General features: G+C 38.6%; 1 protein-coding gene across 4 annotated transcripts in view; it reads right to left on the reverse strand.

Moving 5' to 3' along the window:
- UTRN (utrophin) overlaps positions 1–25094 on the reverse strand; it is a 356530-nt gene that overhangs the window by 234569 nt on the left and 96867 nt on the right. For 3 of the 4 annotated variants that reach the window (XM_039567915.1, XM_020583682.2, XM_020583680.2), the window contains 15 exons: positions 23944–24179; positions 23492–23672; positions 20733–20878; positions 18002–18214; positions 11775–11888; positions 10787–10942; positions 9739–9909; positions 7310–7489; positions 5585–5719; positions 4932–5081; positions 3432–3593; positions 2971–3099; positions 2341–2514; positions 1609–1764; positions 80–250 (listed from right to left, as the gene is read on the reverse strand). In XM_039567915.1, coding sequence (XP_039423849.1) covers positions 80–250; positions 1609–1764; positions 2341–2514; positions 2971–3099; positions 3432–3593; positions 4932–5081; positions 5585–5719; positions 7310–7489; positions 9739–9909; positions 10787–10942; positions 11775–11888; positions 18002–18214; positions 20733–20878; positions 23492–23672; positions 23944–24179 — 2474 coding nt within the window. The remainder of the gene's footprint in view (positions 1–79; positions 251–1608; positions 1765–2340; positions 2515–2970; positions 3100–3431; positions 3594–4931; positions 5082–5584; positions 5720–7309; positions 7490–9738; positions 9910–10786; positions 10943–11774; positions 11889–18001; positions 18215–20732; positions 20879–23491; positions 23673–23943; positions 24180–25094) is intronic. The other variant, XM_020583681.2, reaches the window with a different exon arrangement.

Consider the following 25094-nt stretch of genomic DNA (forward strand, 5'->3'; position numbering starts at 1 on the left):
TTAAACTCACAGCCACTTCTACATAGTATTGCCATAATGTCAGAGATTTATTCTACAAATATTTAGTAAGCATGCTTACTTTGGCCCAGGCAATTTCTGAATCTAGATCAGAAAGCAAGCTCTCTGAAGTGGACTTCTGCACGAGGTCAGCTTCAGTGGTAGCCAGCCACTCTGACAGAGAGGCAGACTCTTTCCTCATTTTGCGAGCCAGCTGGGTTGCCCTTTCGAGGTCTTGTTTTCCTTCTGTCACCTACAAAAAAAAAAAATTAAAAGGAAATAAAGAAAACAAAATTAGATTTTTAAAAGACAGCAAACGCAGAAGTGCTAGCCAGCTAAAATATCCACCTAAATATATAAAATCCTTGCATCTTAAAACTGTCTTGCTTTAAGGAAGGACCCTAAAAGGAAAGTTTATAAACATCTGTATCTTACTATACAACACAGAATATATACAAATAATTTTAAACTGAGATACACTTAAAGAAGATAAAGAAACCTGCAGACCAATTTACTTATAGCTAGCAATCACCAAATTGATGTTTATCACTTTATTATGATCCTTTAGCTGAAACTCAAGGGAACATAGAATCCAGTCAGTCACTCACACAGGTAAAATTCAATTCCTCCTAGTAATTTGAAAGGCCTGCTAGCAGAAAGCTGTAAAGAAAAATTTCACTGAACATGTAGTCTGCCCTTGAAAATATATCAGTAAAATTAATATGAAATTTGATGTTTGCTGCAGTATAATCATTTGTGTTTCACACTGGTTCCACAATTAGCCTGGTCAAATTTTAACACAGACTTGAGAATAACTCCAAGCATAGTAGTCAGAATCAATTGACATTTCGAAAAATAGTGCTCTGATCTCAGCTCAAAAAGAAAAATCATAACATTATACTGCAAATAACTCTGCCTTTCTATCCTTTCCTAATCTCTTGTCTACATGCTTTCTAGAATCCCAACCTTCCTGAATGTTCTCAACTTTACAAGTGCAAAATATTTCCTAGGACCCATTCCAAGATACTCCAACACTGTAATCTAACCCTTTACCCACAGTTCATTCACAGAGCATTGACCAGACATAAATCCACTTGGGATTCCATCTTAATTTAGATAGAGAGTCCTACCTGCCCTGTAAGGGTTTAGCCATTTTTAAACATTTCTCTTGGATAAGTAACTATTCACCTAATAAGAAAATTATGCAAATTTAATGCAGTTCATGGGAAATACAGGTTTGCCTGCATTTTCTCTTTCACACTGAGAGCAACCATTTAGATGGACTACAATTCAAAACCATGACACCTCCTAAAAAAACTCAGATTGACTCACACTTGTCACATGACAATCTGACCATAAATTATCTTGAAGGACTTTAATGAATGGCAGGTCAGCTTTGCCAGGGCAATGAAAACTCTGTGAACCTTCCTTCCTTCAAGGCTACCTCTCCTCCAGGGAGGCAAGTGTAATCTTTAATCTCTCAACTGATTGCTTCTGGATGCAGCAACTAGACTACATACTATCAGCTTTAGAATCAAACTTAAAACACTAACTACAAAGAAGGGAAATTACATGCAGACAAATATTCATACATATATTTATTTTTCTTACCTGTGCGCCCAAGTCATTGTAAAGAAATTTCAGTGCTGTCAGTTGTTCATCCATCCCTTTGGGATTATCTGTCTGTTGTTTCTGTACAATTTGCCTTCCTGTCTTGATGACAGTTTCAACTTCCAATTTCACCTCACTGAGGGTCTTATAGAGTTTCTAGAAGCACAAATATGTATATTGGTGATCAATTTGCAGTGAAAATTTTCTGACTCTGCTTCCTTTGAGGACCGTAACTGAAGTTAAGGTCATCAAAGTTGAAGTGAATTGCACTTCAACTCTGAGCTATGAATTAATAGCAATATCTGACAAGAAGATTCCAAACTCCTGATGTTCTATATTTTATTCTAGTTTTTATTTTCTAAAAATGAATAAGATCAATAATTTAACAGTGTTTACTCCAAGGCTAATGTGATCTGTCCTTCATCTTATGTATAGTATTTGTTTTGTTCAAATACTGTGATGCTTCTCCAGAGCATAGGGATGAACCTGGGAAGGGAGTTTATAAAAACTCAGCTGTTCCACCATATCTATGATCAACAGTCCACTACTTTTATGTCCTATAAGAATACAAGGTTTTTAGTTATCAAGTGCTCTGTTAGCACTTTTCAGTGAGTTGCAATAGTTCCATGATGACTCTAAGCAAAATTTCCTTCAGGAGAGAGTTTCAGCAACAAGAACCACACAAAAAAAAAAAAGCACCCCAAGCAAGAGTCATGAACATTGCATACATACCATGCACTTCTCCAAGTGAGCTTGGATTACATCTGGGTCAGTATCTTTCACATCCAAGACGTGAAGTTCTGCTTTTACACCATCCAACACCCGCTTGCAATCTAACATGCGCTGCTCAAAATTGGCTGGTTTCTGGAAAAGCTGATACTTTGTACATACCTCACGGAGCTTTCTCTGTTTTAATGAATATTATGTTGAAAGATTGTTTTAAATTAGTACATGCAGTTCAAAAAAAATAACATTTAAAGCATCTCCCACCACAGATTATAACCCATCATACTACCACAAATCAATATATATGGAATATATATATGGAATATATTTGGCTTGGCAAATAACATTGCCATCACCTATTCCTAACCTCTACCTGAGGTGCAATAGAGATGTAATTCTGTATCATACGCTTTGAAAATACCCACTCTGCTCAAATACAGAGACTTCCTGACTTTCAGCATTTATCCCATGACACTTGTAAAATTTAAGCTTCCTTGTTCAATTCATCTAGGGCTGCTTGTTTCCTTATGAAAGCACATAAAAGCACATACTATTTTCTTCTGAGGTTCAGCTGACTGCACCAAACAATTTACAGGCCGACACAGGAGCGTCTAAGTGCGACTCTCATGTCTTTACCTGCAAAGCATCCAGCTGAGTTCCACCACGGGCAGACCTGCATTCAGGAGAAGCAGGAGGGAAAGAGCGAGCACTTTTCTTCAGCTCCTCTAAGGTGGATTCATGAGCTGCAATCTCAGCTTGAATTTTCTGCCATGTCATAGAAACAGGAAAAAAAATACATTACAAAATTGCTTGCAGAGAGAAGAAGGGGAGCTTTCTTACTACCCAACAGAAGTAAATCTACTTTAAAACTTAAACACCACCAGGTTTATTTTAAATATTCTGTCTTCGGTAACAGCTTGCTAAATTGAAAGCTGCTGTTATTCAATACAACCTTCTTAAAAAAAGAAAACACTCCAGATTACAAAAGATAACACCTGGTGCACCAACACAGGACTGAAATTAATTACTAAGTCTGGGCTGAGCACTATCATGAAATATTTCCAAAAGTTTTGTAGTGAAGAACTATAGAGAAATACCTGGGCCTCCTGGGGCATCTGAAAGGCATCTATTCTATCAGTCAGGTAAGATGTCAGCTGTCTATCCAGATCTCCTAAACTTTCTTGCAAGACTTGCAACATGTGGTCGGTTTCTCGCATGGCCTGAAGCTGCTGCTCCAAGGTGATCTGTCGGCTCACCGCCTGAGAAGGAGAGAAAGGTAAGACAAGATGGAGCAGTAATTCAATACAAATTACAGTAGACTTCCTCAAAACAAGGTGGGAGAGACCCAAAAAAAATCCTATGCCTGGAGGACTGGCTAAAAAGAATCCTAGAAAGCAGCAATTTTTGAAGCTTGCTATGGCTTTTGAACCAATAACTGACAAACAGTGGAACAGAAGGAGAGTTCTGCTGCTAGATACATGCAGGATAGTGAAAACACACCTCTCCTATCACCTTTGAAGAAAGTATTCTGTTTTAAAACCACACCAGTTTCAAAAACTAGCTATTCAATGGGAAACAGGAACTTTGCAGTAGACCACAGATGAATGTTGTTTGATATGTTAATGTTCACACTCCCTTCAAAACAATAAACTCATTCAGTTATACTGTCAAAACAAATTCACAGTTTTTCTCTTTATTGCCTCTTCCTTCAATAGCATCTGAAGTGTCACTACCTGCACAGGAACACAAATTCCCCACTATCAGCACATGCACAGACCAGTGCATGTGGACACACACACAGAGATGTGGAGAGTTGTCAACAGCCCAGTGTGCCAGTGCTGCAGCTTGCAAAGCAAACAGGTTTTTATATGGCAATGAAGTAGTTTGAACAGGAAAAACAGTAGTCAATGCTAACTTAAATGCCAGCACACATTCATGTTGCTCATTGTAATGAAGATGGACCAAAATCTCCTCTTACATTTCATCAGTGACAGAAAAATCTGCCATTCTACAATTCAGCAGGGGCTTGTATTATTAGGATACAGAACACAAGTCACAAACCTGTGCTACCTGAAATACAGCTAGTCTTCCTCTGCTTATTAAATCTATAAAAGACTAGACTGAAGTAGGAGAAGAGCAAAAGGACAACCCAACAGATGAGTAATGAGAAGAATGTTTTCCTTCTGTTCTTTATTTCAGTGTGACTTCTTCCTAGCTATTTCTAAGAGTGAAAATGTCACTTATGCTCCTCATTTTTACAGTTGGGGAGAAAATGACCAGTATTTATGGCAGTAGCAAGGCAATATTAAGTTGTTAATATTAAGCTGTTCCTTGAGTTTGGAATTGCCTTTTTGTCAAAGTTATCTGAAAAATACCAGGGCATCCCTACAGTGCATGGTTGCAAAACAAAACTTGACTCATGGCGAGAAAAACAGAGAAGCATATTACTCTTTGGATATTTTTACAAATTGAAAACAGCTGAGAATACTGACGCTTTTTATTCCCTCTATTGCAGTCTGGCATCTTTGAATTCAGCTAACAAGAGTTATCTCAGACTTGAGGTGAAGTCTACTTCAACCCTAACCCCAAGTTCTTACCAAGTGACTCAATTCCTCATAGCGGGCATTGAAAGCTTCCAATTTTTCACTGATGATGTCATCGAGAATCCCTCCATCAATCAATGTCTGCCCAAGTTCCCGAATCTGGGTTCGGTTATCAGCTGGGTGACGCAAGACTGATTCCAGGGACTAATTAGAAAAAGTTTTAAAGGTCAAGACACTGAATACTATTGTATTTCCAGAGCTGGAAATCTGGTTGCATACACAAGCTTAACACATCAAATGTCTTGAGAGTGCTCTAAAAGCATAAATTAGTTACGGCTTAATTCATAATGGCACATGTCATTATGGCACAGAGGTGATTTTACTTTAGATAATTAAACTTCACAGCCCTTCTTCCCTACTCATATCATTTCATACAGCTATAGCCCTGGAAGGAATTAATCCATTTACACAGGCTAGGAGAGAGCATTTTATCACAGTACCACATATGGCACTATCACATACAGTAAAAGTCCACTTTTGGTGGAGGATCTTACAAATATCCATTTCCAATTCAGACTAATATGTTCATTTAATGTGAAGAATCAGAATACTCAGCACATTTCAGTATGCTACTGAAGTGCAGAATTTTATTTTTTTTAAACATAGCTGTCTGAAAAGTTACTCATCTGATAGAATCATTATAATACCTCAAGAGCATCATTGACAGCATCCAATTTATCAGGCAGATTTCCTGTCATTTGCACCCTTTCTTCCAGATTGTTTAGCCAAGCTGTTTCTAAATCAAGATAGTGAAGCAGCTCAATCCAACAGGACCACACTTCCTAGGAGCAACAGGAAAAAAAAAAAAAAATTAGCCTAGAATGCCAGGCATAGGTCATATACCTTATGACCAACTTAAAGATATGTGTCGGAGAAATTCATCTAAAAGAGACAAGTAGAAAATAATAAAAAATATGCCATGGTACAGTATGTTCTAGATAGAAAAACCTCCAGGTAAATCTGGAACATACAGAGAAATGAGCATAGTAGTCTCTAAACTCGTGCTAAAACTATCACTGACATAAAGGCTGGTATAACTATGTAAGAATGTAACAAAATGCAAATGTAACAAAATCCTCTTTGAAAGACAGGACACACACACCCTAACCCAGGCCATAATCACATATTCTGATTATTATTGGATTTCAACCTTTAATTTCTGCTAAGTTCCTTTTTTGCCATTTTGGAAAACACACAGATGAGTAACAGGTCTGTGAGACAAGTTTACTTATTTGCCAAAGCATTAAATACAATACAATTATAAAAACAAAGTTAGATGGTGTGTTATGAATTCCAAAGACATCATCCCAAGGGAAAGTAATCTTGGAAAGGAGTAAAATGCATTTATGCTGAAGCTACTGTATTCAGACATTTGCAGTGTCCTTCTCCATTCCCCTTTTTTGCCACCTGTTTTATTTTACAGAATCACAGAATCTATCAGGTTGGAAAAGATCTCAGAGATCGAGTCCAACCTGTGACCAAACACCACCCTGACAACAACATCATGGCACTAAGTGCCACATCCAGTCTTGCTTTAAACACCTCCAGGGACCGTGACTCCACCACCTCCCTGGGCAGCCCATTCCAATGTCTAATCATTCTTTCTGAGAAGAAATTCTTCCCAATGTCCAACCTAAACCTCCTCTGGAGCCGCTTGAAGCCATTTCCTCTCATCCTGTCACTGGCCTCAGAGAAGAGGCTGACCCCTACCTGGCTACAGCCTCCTTTCAGGCAGTTGTAGAGAGCAATAAGGTCACCCCTGAGCCTCCTTTTCTCCAGGCTAAACACCCCCAGCTCCCTCAGCAGCTCCTCATAGTACTTGTGCTCCAGGCCTTCCACCAGCTTTGCTGACCTTCTCAGCACCCTAATGTCCTCCTTTTAGTGAGAGGCCCAGAAGTGGACAAAGCACTCAAGGTGTGGCCTCACCAGTGCCAAGCACCTACAGAGGGACAACCACTTCCCTAGTCCTGCTGGCCACACTGTTTCTAATACATGTCAAGATGCCATTCTGAGCCACAAGGGCACACTGCTGGCTCACATTCCATGGGTGTGTATCAGAACCCCCAGGTCCTTTTTCCATTGGACATCTTCCAGGCACTCTTCCCCCAGCCTATAGCACTACGTGGGGCTGTTGTGACCCAAGTCTAGCACCTGGCACTTGGTCTTGTCGAACCTCATACCTTTGGCTTCAGCCCACCAAATCAGCCTGTCCAGATTCCTCCGCAGAGCCTTCCTACCCTCCAGCAGACCAATACTCCCACCCAACTTGGTGTCATCCACAAATTTACTAAGGGTAGACTTGATACCCTCCATCCAGATCATCAGTAAAAGTATTGAACAGATATGACTAAGCAGAGAGCTATCCTTCTTACCTCCAAAGTGTGGCATTTCCCCCGGATCCGATTGCACAGTAGTTGGTAGTTCTCCAGCACAACGTTCAACTCGGTTGCCAGGTCCTGACCACTGGATGGCACTTTGGTGACCAACATCTTGATGTTGTCTTTGAGAATCTTCACCCTCACCTCCTTCTGCAACACATCCTCCTTCGCTCTCTGTCAAAAAAACATGTTACACGATCAGCCTTCAATTGCCCTACACTCAGCTACTCACCACTCAAATCAAAGATCAGCAGTTTTCCACTGGAGGTCTTGTTGCCAATCTATTTCTTGGGCCCGAACATAACATACAGCACTAACTTGCATGGAATTCAGATCATGGTAGCAAGCGTTGAAAGATCCTGTTTTATTAAGCATACAGATGTATTTACCATTTATGGTTTGTTCATTAAAAACAATCATGACTCAAACCAAAAAAATAATTAAGTTCAGTGCTATTTCTATGCCATCATGCCAACAGGAAAAACAAATTAACCAGAAGAAAAAGAAAATTGACGTTTGCTAAAAACAAGCGTATCAGGAATAAAAAGGTAGGGTGAACTTACAGAAATTATGAGTCTCAGAGCTCAGTAACTATCTCCCAAAGTCATCCAGGGAAGATGATGTAATTACTCAGAACACGTGCAACTACAAACCTGGAACCTCCCCCACAGCTGCTGGGTGTGCTTCAGGAACACACAAAAAGGACAGCTAGAAGAATTCCTTCAATCTAACTACACTCAGAGGAGCCTGGCAACACACATTCAGGATAAGTACAGTACAACTCCCAACACACAGATCTAGAGAAACTGTATTATCACTTGTCAAATTTTGCCTTAGCCAGAAATAAGGAAGAAGGAAGCTGGAAGACGGAAGACAGATCAGGCAGACCAGTCTGAGTCTCCCTGCTGAGACAAATAAAACGCTTCAGAAATAGAGACTTTCTTTTCAGATTTCAAAAATAGTTTTATGCAGTTGAAATACCTCTGATAAATAAGGCATTGCACTTTATTGTAGAATCTAGCATAATTTTTGTACATATATTTCAAGATGTCTTCTAAATGTAAAGCGATTAAAAAAAGTCAGTTAATAGAAGCACAAAGAATAGAAAATTTTGGAAACATTTTATGGCACGATTATTAAAAAACACCTAGCCTTATCTTAAACCTATTCTTCCAAATGTCAGCAGGAGTTCCACTCTCTGTTCAAATGAGAGCAGAACTAGCAAACTTAAAACCATGTGCAAAAATGTGCCAAATCCAGAGAGTGCTCTTTCCCAGTCCTAGAAGTAGTCCTAGGATAATATTGTTACTGCAAATGAAAGAGGAATTGTAAGTGTTACAATAAGCTTTCTAGCTCACTGACATAACTGTCATAACATACACAATATAATCTGGATTTGACAAAGGTAAATGTACTCAAAGTCTCACAGATTTGCCAATGAAAGGAAGGTTTTTTTGTTTCCTTGGCTTGTGTTCAGCCAGCTGTCAGACTGTGTGATCTCAAATGGCTTCAAAGGACATGAACACATTAAAACTGTTGTTAAGGACTGCTTCAAAAAACCCCTTCGAAAAGAACAATTCAAAATTTCAAATAGCTTTATCAAAGCACTTGTAAGGGAGAAATTTTTTTTATGATCCATCAAGTAACAGTATAGTGGATACTCATTTAAAAAGTGTACACATAAGTCAAAACATTTATGAAGATATGACTGAGCTCTCAGATTAAAAAGCAGAGAATTATTTACTCTCTACATATATCCATGAAAATTATCTCTTCAACTGACAATATTTTAATGAGACAAAAGTATCTCCTTCCTTTCCATTTCTTTGGCCACCAGACCCAAAACCAGAGAAGCAGGGACCAACATCACTCACCGATCCTTGTAGATGGCTTCCAACTCATGATATTAAAAAAAAAAAAAAATCACTGTTTGCAACAGATGATGAACACATGATAACCTTAAAACACACCTGTTTTAAAGTGATTATCTAAATGTGGAGTTACAATATTTATGGGACAAGAAACTGAGGTCCAAGAGCTAAAAGCAGAAGAATGTTTTTACAACCACTAATTTAGATAGAAGTAAAAGATAAATGATACTATACCTTTCTCAAGTTTTGTCTTCTGCAAAAACTTCCTATATTGTTACTGTTTAATATGCTATACATAAGCCTGACTCAACAGCTGGGGATGCTGTTATTTATTATTAAATCCCTACCCCTCGTAGCCAAAAAGAACATCTGCTTTTATAGTTTATGCTTTAAAAATCAAAAATTCCACAAAGCAAAGATGAAAAGTATCACTAATCTTGTCATGACCCAAGTTTCTTTCCACAAATTTAATTCCATAAATGGTCAACCCCCAAAGCCGTAAAGTTTTGTTTCTCTTTCATCAATCCTCTACAATGAGCTGGCACTGCTGACCTTCATTTCCTCTACTGCATTCTCTAGCTCTTCAGGGGACTTGTATTCAAAATCTTTCTCCAAATATTCTTCTTCAGCTTGGGTCATCCATTCTTGCATCTCTGCCAAATCCTTCTTCAGATTTACAGCTTTTTCCTGACTTTCAGACAGGCGATTTTTCTGACTAATGATCTAGAATCCAAGGTGGAGAAAGAAATAGCAGCTTTGTTACTTAAATGTCCTTGCATATGTGAAAAAACACAAGCCTTTTTTAAAACATTTCACTACCAAAACCTTTTCAGGCTTTTTGAATTAACAAAACACTTTTACATGCATACACAGACTTATGAACCCTTTTTAGCAGATCAACAAAATCTAGAAGTGAGGGAAGGAGAAATACGGCTTTTTTTTCCCCCTTCATTGAATGTAAACTGGTAACAATCCCTGGAAAAAGTCAGACAGAGTAAAATCCCCTTCTGATTACAAGTATCACATAGTTAGATATATCTTTATAATGAGCAATAAAACACTCTCAGGCCTCACTTCTTTCCACAACCCAGACAATCTGGATCTATATCAACAGCAAGGCTCTCCAACACAGATTTTTATCAGGAATTGCAACAAAAGAAGTATGTTTCTACAGACAGCAGAAAGCTTCCACCCAAAAGAAACTACTAAATACACTGCAGTGGTAGTCTATTTATAGCCTTTTATTTTTCAAAGCTGCTTGGAAGCAGACAAAAATTATGCAGGGACAGAATAATATTCCAGACTTCAGAAACAACGAAAAATAGTCAGACTTTCCTCCCACACTCCCCAGAAAGAGCAGCATAAAGAAAAGTGAACAAATTAATTTTTAATTACAAACAATTAAAGAGTTTATTTTGCTCCTTACAGTTAGATACCAAGAAATATGTGTATTCAAATTGGACTTCAGCCACTCTGACAGTGGAACTAAAACATTCTTATCCCACTGTTTCACCACTTCCCCTCTTCACCATCCTCCCAATGCCACACAAGCTGACAGCTGCAGTAACAGGCAAGCACTAGCAACATGTGGAGAACTCACCTGTTTGCTCAGTTTCTCCCATTGAGTCTGGCAGTCTACTAGCCTAGACTTAGTCCAAGTATTTATGCTTGCAATGGGCTGAGCTCTTAGAGCAGCCTCTACTTCTTTCATCTCTTTCAATGATGGTTCAATTGTCTCCATATCATTGATGAACATCTGAACACACATCAGAGAAAATTAATGCTGTTCTTTAGCAAGATATTACATTAATTTATAACAGTATCAGTAATTTTGCAACTTTTAATTATTCCAGAAAGACTTTTTGGAGCAGATCAATACTGTGTTCAATACCAGACTGCTTAAAATAGTCCTTCAGTGGTTCAAAACATCAGAACTATGCAACTAAAGAACAAAGTACAGCTTGCCATACACAGCATGAACATTTTCATATGCCAAATGCCAACGCCAAAACAACACAAGTTTGAAGATTACATGCACTAAATATTCTGCTGTTTCTGGTATGCCTCAATTTCTATTCTTCTCCTGGGAACAAACATTTGAAGGTACACTGTAATTACTTACTATAAGATGGAATTCTACATAACTGTGAACATTATGGGCCACTGACTAGCCAGGAATCTTCCTTGTAAGACAGATGCAACTCTAAACTTTAGGACTTTAATCAGAGTTATTTACTTCTTACTTTTACTGCCCTTGTAAGTTTAATGCAGAAAGCATTTTTCACCCACAAGTTCAATTCCATAATCACAAAAAAATTGGGGAATATATATATATATAAACTTTTTATAGAGGAAATAACACCAACTTGTAGGTAATTACTTGTAAATACAGTGAAGACCTTTGAAAAGCACAAAATACTATAGCTACACAAAAGAAACCAACTCAAACATGCCCTGAAGAAAGATAAAAATTTTTCTGGTGAGCTTTATGAAATATGCTATGGAGAATACTTAATAATACAAGCAAAATTATAAAGAAAAGATGCTACTTGTTATTTCAAAAGATTCCTTTTAAGAGCAAAACTCACTGTGCACTGATCAAGTTGCCTTTGAAGTCCTTCACTATCTCCTTGAACAGCCTTTTCTGTCATTAAGAAGTCTTTCACACCATCCATCCACTTCTGAACAACTTTTGAGTCAGTCTAAATCAAATAGAACAAGGAACAGTTGATACATTGCTGTGATGAAGAATGTATGGCTGTTGCATTTCAATTTCTAGCAGCTGGCAAAGGGTATTTTACAAGCTGCTGGCGTAGTCTTGGTTTTGAATAAGATCAATTTTGGTTTAGTTTTTGGGTTTGTTTTGATGGGGTTTTTGGGAGGAAAAGGGGTATCCCAAATTTCTCCCTCCTCAAATTTATATGAATGTTAAATTCGCAATAGTGGTAATCTTCCATCCACAAGAGCATGGTTTAAGTGACACGCCACTGTTCCAGGCTATCTATCCCACCAAAGCACAGGATCAGGTAAGGAGGAGAGCATCACTTCAAGAATGATGTGGTTATTCTTCACATGAAGGATCTGGCCGAAGGCTGGAAATATGCCTAAAACCTATGGTAAAAAAAAAGTATGACTGTTTCCACTGCACTTTTTTGAAAGACAAATGCATTCCCAAGGAAAAGAGAGGGCCCTAGAACAACATATATGTGGAGAAGAGGAGTGAATAATGCTAAACATCCTTGACAGGTAGAAACTGTGCTGGGAAAGCCATTTGCATAAGTGAGACACACATAAAAGGAAAAAAACAGATAGGATCAGACTAACTACTAAAATTTTAAAAAATCAGCCTAGCTGTTTGAGACCAATAGCAGCTACTGTACTCACTAGAGCAACTCCTAGGGGAAAAAGTAAACACACACCCAATTTCAGAATAATCTGATCTAACAATTGGCAGTTGCCTTATACCCTGCAATGAGGTAGGAAGGGAAGGAGACAGAAGCATGGTCATCTCCTTCCCATGCAATCATGGATGTTCCAAATCATCCTTACAAACAAAACCAACATAAACTTAGAGATTTGCACAGAGACAGATTTTCCTTCCTCTGGTTCAATCAACTTGTGGTTGACATTCTTTACTAATATAGCTGGACTATTTGGTTGGAGTTTTTAATAGATGGCATCTATTTATCCTGACACAATCATCACAGAACAGCTCATCAGCTTCACCTTCTACTCTGCATGTCACAGAGAAAGAAAGCATACACTCCATTTCCTTAAAAACCTCACACTAACAGTTTTTGCAAGATCAGTATGTTTTACACACTGTTTCTCAAAAAACGTGTGCACTAATGAAAATCCATTAGACTAAGTTCATGTTTATTTTTAGATCAATGCTACCATTTGAGGTCAAAGTCATGACATTTTCTTCATTCCTTTTCCATTTTGGATTAATTTCCTGCAGATGATTAGCCTGAAAATCATTTTCCAAAAAACAGACCCCAGGATGGTTAACAGTAAACTATGGCTTAATGTAAAAAAATACGTATCTATAAAGGGTGTCATTTGACAAGGCACTTCAGCACATAACTAATTTAGCTTCCTTACAATAAGCTATTTACATCAGTAGCTGAAAGGAATTAAGTGGGATTACTCAAAGTTAGACACACATTTAAATAACTTGCTGAATCATAAACCAAGCCTACAAAAGTTTAATTATGTAAATACTCCTGCATCGCACAGGTAAATAATTATCAGTGGTCAAATAACCAGTGTAGGTTGTTGATGTACAAGAGCTCACAATTTTTAAAACAAACATCCTCATCATAGAATGGTTTGAGTTGGAAGGCACCCTAAAGATCATCCAGTCCAACCCACCAGCCATGGGCAGCGTCATCTTCCACTAGACCCCATCCAAATGGGCCTTGGAAACTTCCATGGATGAAGCATCCACAGCTTCTCTGGACAACATTTTCCACTGCCTGACCACCCTCACAGCAAGGAATTTCTTCCTAATATCCAATCTAAACCTACCCTCTTTCAGTTTAGAGCCCGTTATCCCTTGTCCTATCCCTACATGCCCATGTGAAAAGTTCTCCTTCAGCTCTCTTGCAGTATCGCTTTAGGTACTGGAATTCTGCTGTAAGGTCTTCCTTATAGAGCTTCACTTCTCCAGGATCAGTTTTTAAAATTTATTCCAAGCCAGAACAAAGATCAAATGTGTTGAATCTTGTTTACTCCTAGAAAAACCACATGATGTACAGCCATGCAGCAGATTTAAAAGATCTGAAAATGATACATAATCAAAGATGCAGCAAGCCATACATTACTAGAGGTATGATAACAGAGAATACAAGATAAAGAAATTTTCTTCTAGAAAATACAAGGTGCAAAACTGATAAAGTGAGCCTTCTCTACTTTTCCTATCACATGAGTATTACAGTCTTCCCAGTAAAACATTACTCCCAGTTCATGTCACTAATGCATGTGTTGTCAGCTTGGGGGAGCCTCTGTCACACCACAAATAACAGAGGAGCCACCTAAGCAGCAGGACACACAGGCAGATCTGCCACTGACATGCTCATCAGACTAACAAGGGCATCTTAGTCATTGTTCACCTGTCTGCTCACTGTCAAAATGAAAATATTTACATTGTTTTTTTTCAAAAACCTAAATGTGAGGAGTGTTGTTTTGGGAAATGTCAGTTTTTAAAGGTGATTTAGGAAATAAAAGGATCATTAAAAATAAACTAATACTTGCATGTAGTTGCACATAAACCACATGTCCTCCAAGCACTGACATTCGCTGGTTTTTTATTTTCTTCCCCACTTCAATTTTTTTTCCTTTAGCCAGGTGCTAATAGCCAGGTGCTTCAACCCCTCTCTTAGCCAAGGAGATCCTGCCCAGCCATTCTCCAAACTCATCTTTTATCTCTGGTTTGGTGTCTGCACCAGGACAAGTTAGATCCAGGTGTGTCCAGTACTTTTTTATTTTTATTCAGCTTGTTATTCAGCTTGTTTTATTCAGCTTGTTCCAGATTGTCACTTTTATTTATACAGTATTAAACTACAAAGATCTCTGTATAGACAATTACCAAAGGAAAAATCAGAGAATATAGTATGACTGTCCCTCCACTGACAGCTTTACAAAACATTTAGAAAACACAGGAATTGTGTACTTAAAAATATAGTTCATAAGAAAACACAATGTAAGCCCCATATTTTGACAGATAGCATCAGTAGGTATTTCTTTCATTTTCAATTATTTAACAATATTAATAGTTTAATTTTAATAAAGCAACTATATAATAATTGCTTCCCTTGTTTCTTCGGCTACAATTTCCTTTTTGGCTTCTGTACTTCCTTTTAAGATAACAGGAAAGTTTTTAACATCTTGCTCAAGACCAAATTCTGTTCTCAGATCTACACAAAACAGTGCACTGCTTCACTGCTCTGCCCTCCATAGCAACTCAAAAGTCAAGTGGGCATAAAAATCCATCTTTCACCAGTGAGTGCTTCATATACTTGGTGGTACCAACATCCCTTTGGACAGCTATGGAGAAGAGGGCACTCCACCTTTGAAAAAATTAAATAACTGGTTACTAACTAAAACCCTGCTATGTTAATATGCACACATCTACCCTACTCTCAATATCCTACTCTCAGCTAAACATAAGAGAGAATTTCAGCTTTCAAGAGCCATTCTGAACATAGTTAAAGCTGTGATTCAGTAAAATAGGTGCATGTACAGGCCACTCAACTGAACATGATTCAAGTGCAGAAAGAAGAATTTTTCACATACAAGAAATTAAGAGAGGAGAAAAAGTGCTGCTAAAACTGATGAGCGATCAAGATTTTGCTCAGTGTATCTACAGAAAATCAAGGAAACTACAAAGTTGCAATCATTTGAAGAACAAGACTGACAGAAAGTTGTTGTACAAAGGACACTGAGGCAGGCTTACATGCAGAATATTTATTCTGTCATGCTTAATAATTAATAAGTGTGACCAGAGAGTGCCGGGAAGCAAATCAGACATGGTGGGATATTGTATATTAGGCCAAAGTCAGGAGAAAAATTAATGAGGAGGTGGTTGCTGGAAAGTAATCACCAAGGCTTTGGCTAAGCCTTAGAAGTTAATTTCTTCTGGGCTCCTGTACAAACCACCTCGCTTTGGGCAGTCAGCTCCTGCTGACCAGCCCCACCAGCTGCTCCACAGCTCCACATCATCCCACAGGCTGCTGCAAGTAGCTACTGTAGGATGGGTTTGAAGGAACCAGACTAAAAGCAGAAGCACAAGTACACATGCTCCTGAATACATTTAAGGCAGAGGGGGCTGGGGACAGCTTTTATCTTTATGATTCAGGTAGAACAGCTTAAAAAAAATTAATGACATTTTTCCTCTGAAAGCCTGCAATTCTTTTTCCTACTCATAGGTTGTTCTGTGGCTTTTATTTACAAGTTCACTACCCTAGACTGGATTACCATACCTATGGTATTCATATGCACAGATCCCACACACATGCTGCTGGGAACAGCTCAAGTCCTAAAATTAAAAATAAGTGAATAACACTTCATGAGCAGGATCAAGTTTTTCCCTTTAGGCATTTTTCCACCAGGTAAAACCTTTCACCAGAACATGGGTGTGTACTCTGCTCCTAAGTGGTAGCCTGCTGATAGTTGTCCTTTAGTTACAATCTGTTTCCCCTACCATCACTTCTTCCAAGTTTGCAGTTTTAAAAGGGGGGGGAAGAGAAGCTTGAGGATTTTACTGCTTCTGAGCTATAATCAGTAGTGGGTTGTCCAACTTTCTCTGCACCATCATGCAAGTCAATTACCTGGACTTATATTTAAACATATGTATCTATCCTGAGTAGTTGTTAATGATCCTGTCTGGCTTAAAATGGAAAAAAAAAAAAAAAAAAAAAAAAAAAAAAAAAAAAAAAAAAAAAAAAAAACACCAACACCACAGTCAAATTGAAATCTGAATGCACTACCAAATAAAGGATCCATTTTCTGCTTAAGAGGGGTGGGAGAGCAAGAATGTAAAGAAACTTCTTTGGAAAAGTGGTGGTGTACATGCCAGTGTTCTGAAGACAGAGCACATAGACAGCTGTTTATGTTTATAAATTGCGTGGTATGACACATCCTCCGTTAAATGGAAAAGAACGTAAATAAATCCGCACATTAAAATATGTTTATTGCATGTGAAAATACATATTTTTTAGCTAATGTACATGTATCTTCCTCATGAGAGAATTTCTAAAGTCCCTCCTTGGTTTTTCAATTTTAAAATGCAATATGAAAATAAAAACAATATGAAACTTACTGAGAGTTTAGTTAAACAATACTCTGGGGAAAAACAATGTCACTGTAATTGGTCTTTTATACTGCTGTGATCAGCTTATACATCCAAGCTGATACTAAAGAACAGGCAGTGTCTACTTAACCTTTTGGTCACAATAACATTGCCATGAGCTAAATGACAATATATTTTCATATATCTTCATAATTTTTCCTCCCCCCCAGAAGAATACAAATAGTCTAAAAAAGGGACTTAAGCACAAATAAATCAATCTAACCAATAAATATTGAGTCCACTTCAGTTAAGTTACTTAAGTACTCATCTCTCCCCTCTATCAGTAGGTTAAACATCTACACACGCTTACTTTTAATCCCTTCATTTTTAAAAGAGTGGGATTTTCTGTCTTGCAGGATTTCATATGCATGTGTAAATATTTATAAAATAGGGAAGACAGCTGAGTAACCTTAATTTTTTAACTGTCTTTCCTGTCACTTCAGAGGCCATGGTTGACACTGGAAAAGTCACTATACCCAACCATTTTCTTTACTTCCTTTTCTAACTTCCTTGTACTAGTTCTTCATTACTTTTGACCAAAATCCCACTTGAAAGGAGCAGGTTTTCTGTAGCAGGCATGGAATTACACTTTCCGAGGCAGTGGGCATCTGACACCAATCACATAGAAGATGATCATCAGCCCCAACTGGGATCAACAGAACAGCTGACGCACCCTTGACCTTAGCATAACCTTTGCTTCTGGTACAGAAAGAGAGGGACACTAATTTTAAGTGAAAAAGTATTTCTGTTAGAAGACAAAATAATATCCTGGGCACATTAGAAATCCACTTCTACGCTGCTACAAATATACTATATATGCCTTCAGCCTCTGCCAGACTAGTGGATCATCAACATTCCACTTTTCAATCAGTGTCATCTGGGCTCCTGCAGGAACACAGAGAAAGAAAGGTCTCTAAAGCAACTGAGTTATGCAACTAAAATAAAAAAATCCTTTTATTTTACCTCAAATATTCTCAACTTGCGCATAATTTCCTCCAGTAGTTTAACATCTTTGGAAATCTTGAGCTTTAACTTGTCCCAGCGTCCCTGAACTTCCTTGAACTCTTGCACGTAGGTGTTTTTCATATCCGAAGATGCATGCTTCTCCAAAGCTTTAGTTTCTTCAGCAAGTTTATCTACCCTGGGCTTCTGGGCTTCCAGTGTCTCACCAACTGTCTATAACAAAGAACAAAAGTCTCCTTCCAGTATTAGCCATACAACATGTACACACTTATATACAAGTGCAAGTACATCATAAGTTTCATTGTGCAGAGAGTATACTCAGTGAAGAGTGATACTCCAGCTACAGTAGTTATTGCAGCAGAGATGTCCAAACAACCTTTTAAGCACCAAAACATTCAGCTGTTCCACTGGTGCAGCAGCAGAGACTACAGAAGGGGAAGCAAAGCTTGGCCTCATAGTTAAACAAGTGCAGGCCCCCACCCCTCTTGTGTGTCAGGCAGTACTGCCACTCAAGTCAGCAAAGCAATGGCTGTGCTACACTGCACTCACAGAGGAAACGGCAGTGTAGACAGACCAGGTCCTCATTGTTTTCATTCCCCCCACAAGTTTGTTTGTTTTAAAAGCACATGAAAACCAGCTGAGTGTGTTCGTCCAAGTTTTGTGAAGTAAAATATAATGTCTTAGTTGCAAAAAAGCTCTGGATACTCAAGTTTTGAAAACTGCTTTTCCAGATGGAATACAGGGAGGATACAATCTGAATATATTCACTATGACATTGCTGATATAAAGCGTCACTTGATTTGAAAGAGCTAATTGACTAATATGAAAAATAACAGCTGAAGGTATAAGTGAAAATAAGAAAAATGCCATTTCATTGAACTCATCATTTTGATTATCCTGCTTCAAAATTTGCTTAAGAGAAACTTGCAATAAACACATGAAATTATTATTAATTTAATGGATTTAATTTTCTAGTATATACATTTAATGTGTACAAACAGGATGTGTACATACATACTTTGCTGTATTTTTACTGAAGAAGAATCTTTTTTAAAATGTTCACATTCTCAAACCTACTTTACATTTATCATGTTTCTTTTCCTGGAAAGCGTACCATTTCCTCTAAGACAGGCAGAGAGGTAGCAATGAGGCTGGAAAGAGGAATGCATGCTTCAGAAAACAAGGGCTTTCTGTGCAGGGGACCACAGATGAAGCACTTATCAGTGCCTGCTACAGTGTGCAGAGAGAGCTGGACAATCCCAAGGTCCACAAGCAGCTCCTCATCTACAGTTTGTTCCCCTCTCTGGCACTCTCATTAAAGCACCTGCAATAGCACAGTATATCCAGAGTAATTAGTCTCTGAAGAAAATTGGGCAGAGGCAGGAAAAGACAAGCCTCTAAAGGCCAAATGCCATTGCAATTCATGCAGCATATGGATCAGAAAATCTCTGCCAAATTTAAACAATACAGAAGCAACACTAAAGAGAAAACCAAAGAGTCAAAGCTTGTTTTAATCTTCCGGTTCAAAAGAAATCCAAAACACACCACTGTTTACTGGACTTCTAAAAATCATCACTCTGCTAAATAGAGAAGGCTATAACAACACCCAGCAACCAGAGCTTAAGAGCTCCTCCAGAATCACCTGCAGCCTTATTAGACCACCACACAGGGAAAAATACATGCTTCTGAAGGTGGGGGATGGTGGAGAGGGCAGGAAAGTATTTGTTTACTGAGTTTTTTCAAACAAACAAACAAACAAGGGAAAAAGTACTGGAGATGCACAATTCACCCCCTGGAGAGAGGTCCATCCCTGCCTCAGTATCTGGTATTTGCAAAGCAACTGTCATCCATAAGTTTTTGTCTACTTTATAAGCTTACAACAGGAAAAAATATTGTTTCTAATGGAGAGAATTTTTGTATCAATTACCTTTATGGCCCACAAGCACTGTTTTCCTTTGAAAGGCAATCTGGAGGCCAGAGAAGTACAGTTACTGTCTCCAAACACCCAAGCAGGATGAAGCAGGGTGGGTTTGTCAACCAGCTGACCCTTAGACAGTTTAAGCAGGCAGACCCCTCACACCTGGGTGGGCTTTACCCAGTGCTTGGGGGGGAGGGTTGCAAGCCTGCACACCACAGTCCCTTAAGGAGAACAGAGGCAGGGTCAGAGAGTCCACCCTGCCCTAAGGAGGGACATGGCCTCCCAAGGACAGAAAGCCCAATCAGGCCAGGCACAGGCATGACTGTGGTGCAACTCAGAAAGGGGAAGCTCCCAGCTCCTGGTTTTCCCTCACAACTGCACTCAGCAACAGAGGAGCAGACCTTGGATGAGGTGATCCAACCAAGCCTCTAAAAGAGGGATGCTCTTGGGGCCCTAACACCCATTTTGGAACTCCTGAGTGCAGGAGATACACCAGAGAGTGCTTGGGGAAGCCACCAAGGCCATCTGAGGTCCTTTTCCCCTGGCTGAACAGTCCCAGTTCTCAGTCTCATCTCCTAGCACAGGCAGCAAGAGAAGCTGTGAAGTCTTGTAGGCTCGGTAGGAGATACCCAGCCCTTGCCTGGACACATCCCTCAGCAGCCTGATAACCCAGCAAGCCACCTCCAAAAGCGGGTTCCACACCCCTGACATTGCTCTGAGCAGTGTTAGCCCCCCCACTGAAAACACTGCAGGAGAACAGAGGGCGGCAGCAGCGGAGCAACTTCCTCACTTCAGTGCAAAGGTGAGGGTTACCTTTGCCTGCTGCAGGGCGGTCTCAACCCTGCCGGGCTCGCTGAGCCCGCTGGCAACAGAGCGCTGCTCGCCCTCCAGCTTGCTCAGCGCGTCCTTCAGCTGCTGCAGGGACTCCACGTACTCCTGGCTCGGCTGGCTTTCTGTCTCTGGTACCATGTAAAAGAGTAAGGAAACAAAACTCAAGGTAAGGACTTGAACCCAAATCATAGAAGATGTGAACATAATCAACTTCCAAGACCTAAAAAACTCTTCTGCTGATAGCATTGTTGTTCCTTTAAAAATATTAAATATATAATATACAAATATATTACATAGAATATAATAATAAATATGCAACCTCTCAAAAAATTTACAAACTCAATCCTATTTTCAGAAATTTTTTTATGCACTTAAGCACCTAAATCTGTTTGGGTGGGTGAAGTGGTAGAATTGATAGTATTTAAATTATATATTATTACATCAATAACAATCCATAGTATTTAAAATATATAAACCACCCAAATTTAGTATTTTGCCGTTTCAAGTTTTAGACATATCTACTATATATCTCCAAACACACACAAAGATATCTACTATACATAGGAAACACAGTATAGCATATATAATAGCCATATATTACATACTAAATTAAATATACACACTATATATTGGACCTATATAAGCTAGTATTTCTAAATATATCTGTGTGCATATATATATAAACACACAAAACACATTAGTGGGGGCTTGTGTTTTGGTTGCTTTTTTGCATTTTTAATATATTTACCTACACAAATATAAAAAAATAGCAGTTTTCAGCCTGTTGCCAGAACAGAGACACTATCTAGGAATAGTGAAAAGGGAATTAAAATTTGAATGGAGTATTTGCTTGCCATCTTCAACCACATCTCAAAATTTGTTCGATCCAGCCCTGTGTGGAATCCCAGGCAGGAGGCAGCACCTCAATGGCATTTCAGAATGAAAACAGCCAATTTGAATAACTGCACCAAACAGCATTTTGCCTGTAAGTCCTGTACTGTGGTATGCACATTCTGGCCTTGGATTCACAACCAATTTTGTTCCCGCCACAAGTGAAAATTAATCTAAGCCTTGTTCTGACTCACCAGGTAGCTTTTCAACAGCTTACCAACAGAACTGTTGGTTCATTTATAAAAATGAGACAACATTTTTAGAGCAAAACAGAGTTATCCAGCTTCGTTTCTCAAAAAGCCAGGATCAATTTAAAGAGAGGAAAAAAGTTTAATAAAAAGCATATAGGTGCATTGTCACTAAACTACAGCAAATCCTGAAGGAGAAGAAAATAGTTAAAATTGCCTCCGAATGACAAAAAAAAATTGAGTCAATTCCCATTTAAAAAATGCCCATAGAGATGAGACTGAGTAGCACTCCATGGGGGAATTTTCAGAGGCTCAAAGAAAAGCCATGAGAGGAGCTGGCCTCCTGTCAGTCAAAGCCTGCCAAGTTCACAAATACCTAGGTCACACCACCAGTTGTTTCCACCAGTTACATGGCTCTGGAAGTTTTTACCTGGCAGCAATTCAAACTATGCTGTAAATAAAGAGCTAAAACCCTGAACTGACATTTCCCTCTATTCTTCAGCAATATAATTTCTCTGCAGGTTGTCTCATTTAAAAAATACACAAATTTAATGTATTAGAATATATATATGGTGTTTCTGCCAAGCAGTAACTGGTTCAAGTATACCAATAACACCTCAAGTGATGCATGGCACAAAAAAAAAAGGTATTTTTGTCACATGAGGTATAATTACCAAAATACAAAATACCAATAAAATTACTTACAAGTACATGAACTCAAAACAGCTATAAAATAATTCTTCACAGTAAGAATGAAAACATACCCTTGTAATATGAACATGGCTGACAGATACTTTATTCATACCATTTTCTGCATGGATATAATTGAAGTATGCAGGCCTGGTGCAACACATTATATAGATGGCCTAACAATTTAGTAATTGAGCCTATTTTTATTACACACAGAATACAGTGTTAATGCTCTTCCATTTTGGAGCTGTTAAGAAAACACTTCCTCAAATTCCTCTGAAACAAAAACTGAGAACAAAAAATCTCTTACAGGTCTGTGCTGTTGCTCTTCAGCTGTAAAGTACTACCAGAACTACATATTTCATGCACTACATTTAAAATCCTTTAGAAACCAGCATGACTGGTTTGAATGTTCACAATGAAATTTTTAATGCAACAACAATCAAAGTAGAAACTGCTTGAAAAGCAAGCTAGATTCCAAATCACTTCAAAGATGAAATTTCTGACAGGAATTATGTATGACTGATGTGCTCAAAGCTATTAGAAAGAATAAATTTCACACATGGACTTCCATTTTACAATGTTCTCCTAATCGTCTGTTTTTGATTTCTAGAATTATTTATTTCTGTAAGTGCCAGAGAGAGACAGATCTTTGAGCTACATCATCTGCCTTAAATATGTCTTGCTATGTAGTTAAATGAGGTTTCAGGAATGTTGCATCCTTGCATAATCGTTTTTAACACCATGGAATGATAAATTTTTGAATTGTGCACAGAGAAAGCCATATTCTCCCAGGTGAATAAAATAATTTTGTCAGTTTGACGCAAAGCCTAGCATAATCAATACAAACACTCTACCAGAATTCAATGAGTTTTCAGTCAGCTCAAAACAAACAAACAAAAAAAAAAAAGCCAAAACACAAGTAAGCAGGGGACTTTATGTTAACATACATATTTATGTTTATTTATTTACCTTTTTTCAGCTGTTGGTGACGTTCCTCTAGTTTCTGATGAGTCAACTTGAAGTGATCAAGAAAACCACTCAAGTTTTCCTGAATGAAATTTGGAGGCATGGGCTGAGAGGTGAGTGTCTTGCAGGTGGCTTTCAGATGTTCCAACTGTGGACTCAGGCTTACAAGATGAGTTAACTCCTGCTGTAAAAGATAAATACCAAAACCAAATTCACACTTTCCCTGTAAACACAAAGATTTTATTAGGCTACTGTAGCACAGCTCATCCACATTACTAGGGTGACAACATTAAAGAATGTCTGGGACAGAGAAACCAAAATCTTTCAGCCAAATCAGGTGCCCTGCATGCCTTAGAAACTGAGTTATCTTACTGACTAGGCTAAGCTCCTCTAGGGCATCCTATGCTTCTGACTTCAAGCTTCCAATCAAAATCAACAAGTTTTGCCAGACTTACCTGACATAAGTCTTTCAGGACTGCTGAGGACTGGGATGCTGAAGAAGCGTCATTTTTAAGCCAGTCATCCTTCTCAATTAGAGTCTTTTCAAGCTCATTCATTTCCTTTAAATAAGCATTTATATCTTCCTGGTATTTTATCTTTCTGGCCACTTCTTCTAGACTTTGAACCACATCTTTCCACCCCAACAAAATTTTCTCCATCACAGTTTTTATATCCAGTGTAGGAAGTCCTTCTACAAAGATTATACAAATTATTGTTATGTTAACTGCAACACATTTTCATTAACAGGCATTTAACCTTTCCTCTCTTCAAATACAGGTGCACTTTCACATTAACATACAAAATGCTTTGATTCCAAGTCCAATATCTATAAATCTATACTTATTACTAGCACCATTTCAGCTTTATATTTCGAGGGAAATGTAGAGTGAGATACTTCAATTTTGAGGAAAGACATATGGAAGTTTTTTTTTGCTGAATTGCTCTAGCACAAGTAGAGCCCAAAGTGCTGGTCAGGGCAGCCAGGCAGCTTCTACAAGAGCACTTGATGACCCTGCTCCATAGACTCCTGTGCCCACACACTGGCCACAGGCTTGGCACACCAACACCACAGCAGCCACAGCCCTACGGGAGGAGCAAGAACACAAGGATCAGTCACTGCCATTATGGCACAGCCTGTACACGTCCCAGGATGGAAATGGATGTAGGCACACACGTGCCAGTGCTGTGCAGTATTCTACGCAGGTGTCGCTGGGCCTAGGTCTGGAAAAAGGCTTGGGCCTGGGCTGGACAGAACATATTATCAGACCCTAACAAAATTAGGGGCTGTAGATTGGTTATTTTCTATAGATCCCAGACTTTAAGATGATAATCAATTAGAAAGCAAATTCTTGACCTTATTTTTTTCTGATACAAAGCAGCTTTTCAACTATGCATTCCTCGTTACGGTCAACAGATGCTGGTTTCATAGCCATGACCTATCACAGCTAAAGGGGTTTGTAGAAGAAAGAAGGAGGGAGGATTTCTGTTCAGGTTTGAAAAAAAGAACATCTAAAAATCTTTATAAATCCAACTCCAGGTCGAACCAACGGCTTTCAGCCATCAGCTTCAGGGCAATGGCACCCACTGTAAAAAGCTTCAGCTGCAG

This window comes from Corvus cornix, chromosome 3 (genome assembly GCF_000738735.6).
Source record: "Corvus cornix cornix isolate S_Up_H32 chromosome 3, ASM73873v5, whole genome shotgun sequence".
Taxonomy (NCBI): domain Eukaryota; kingdom Metazoa; phylum Chordata; class Aves; order Passeriformes; family Corvidae; genus Corvus; species Corvus cornix.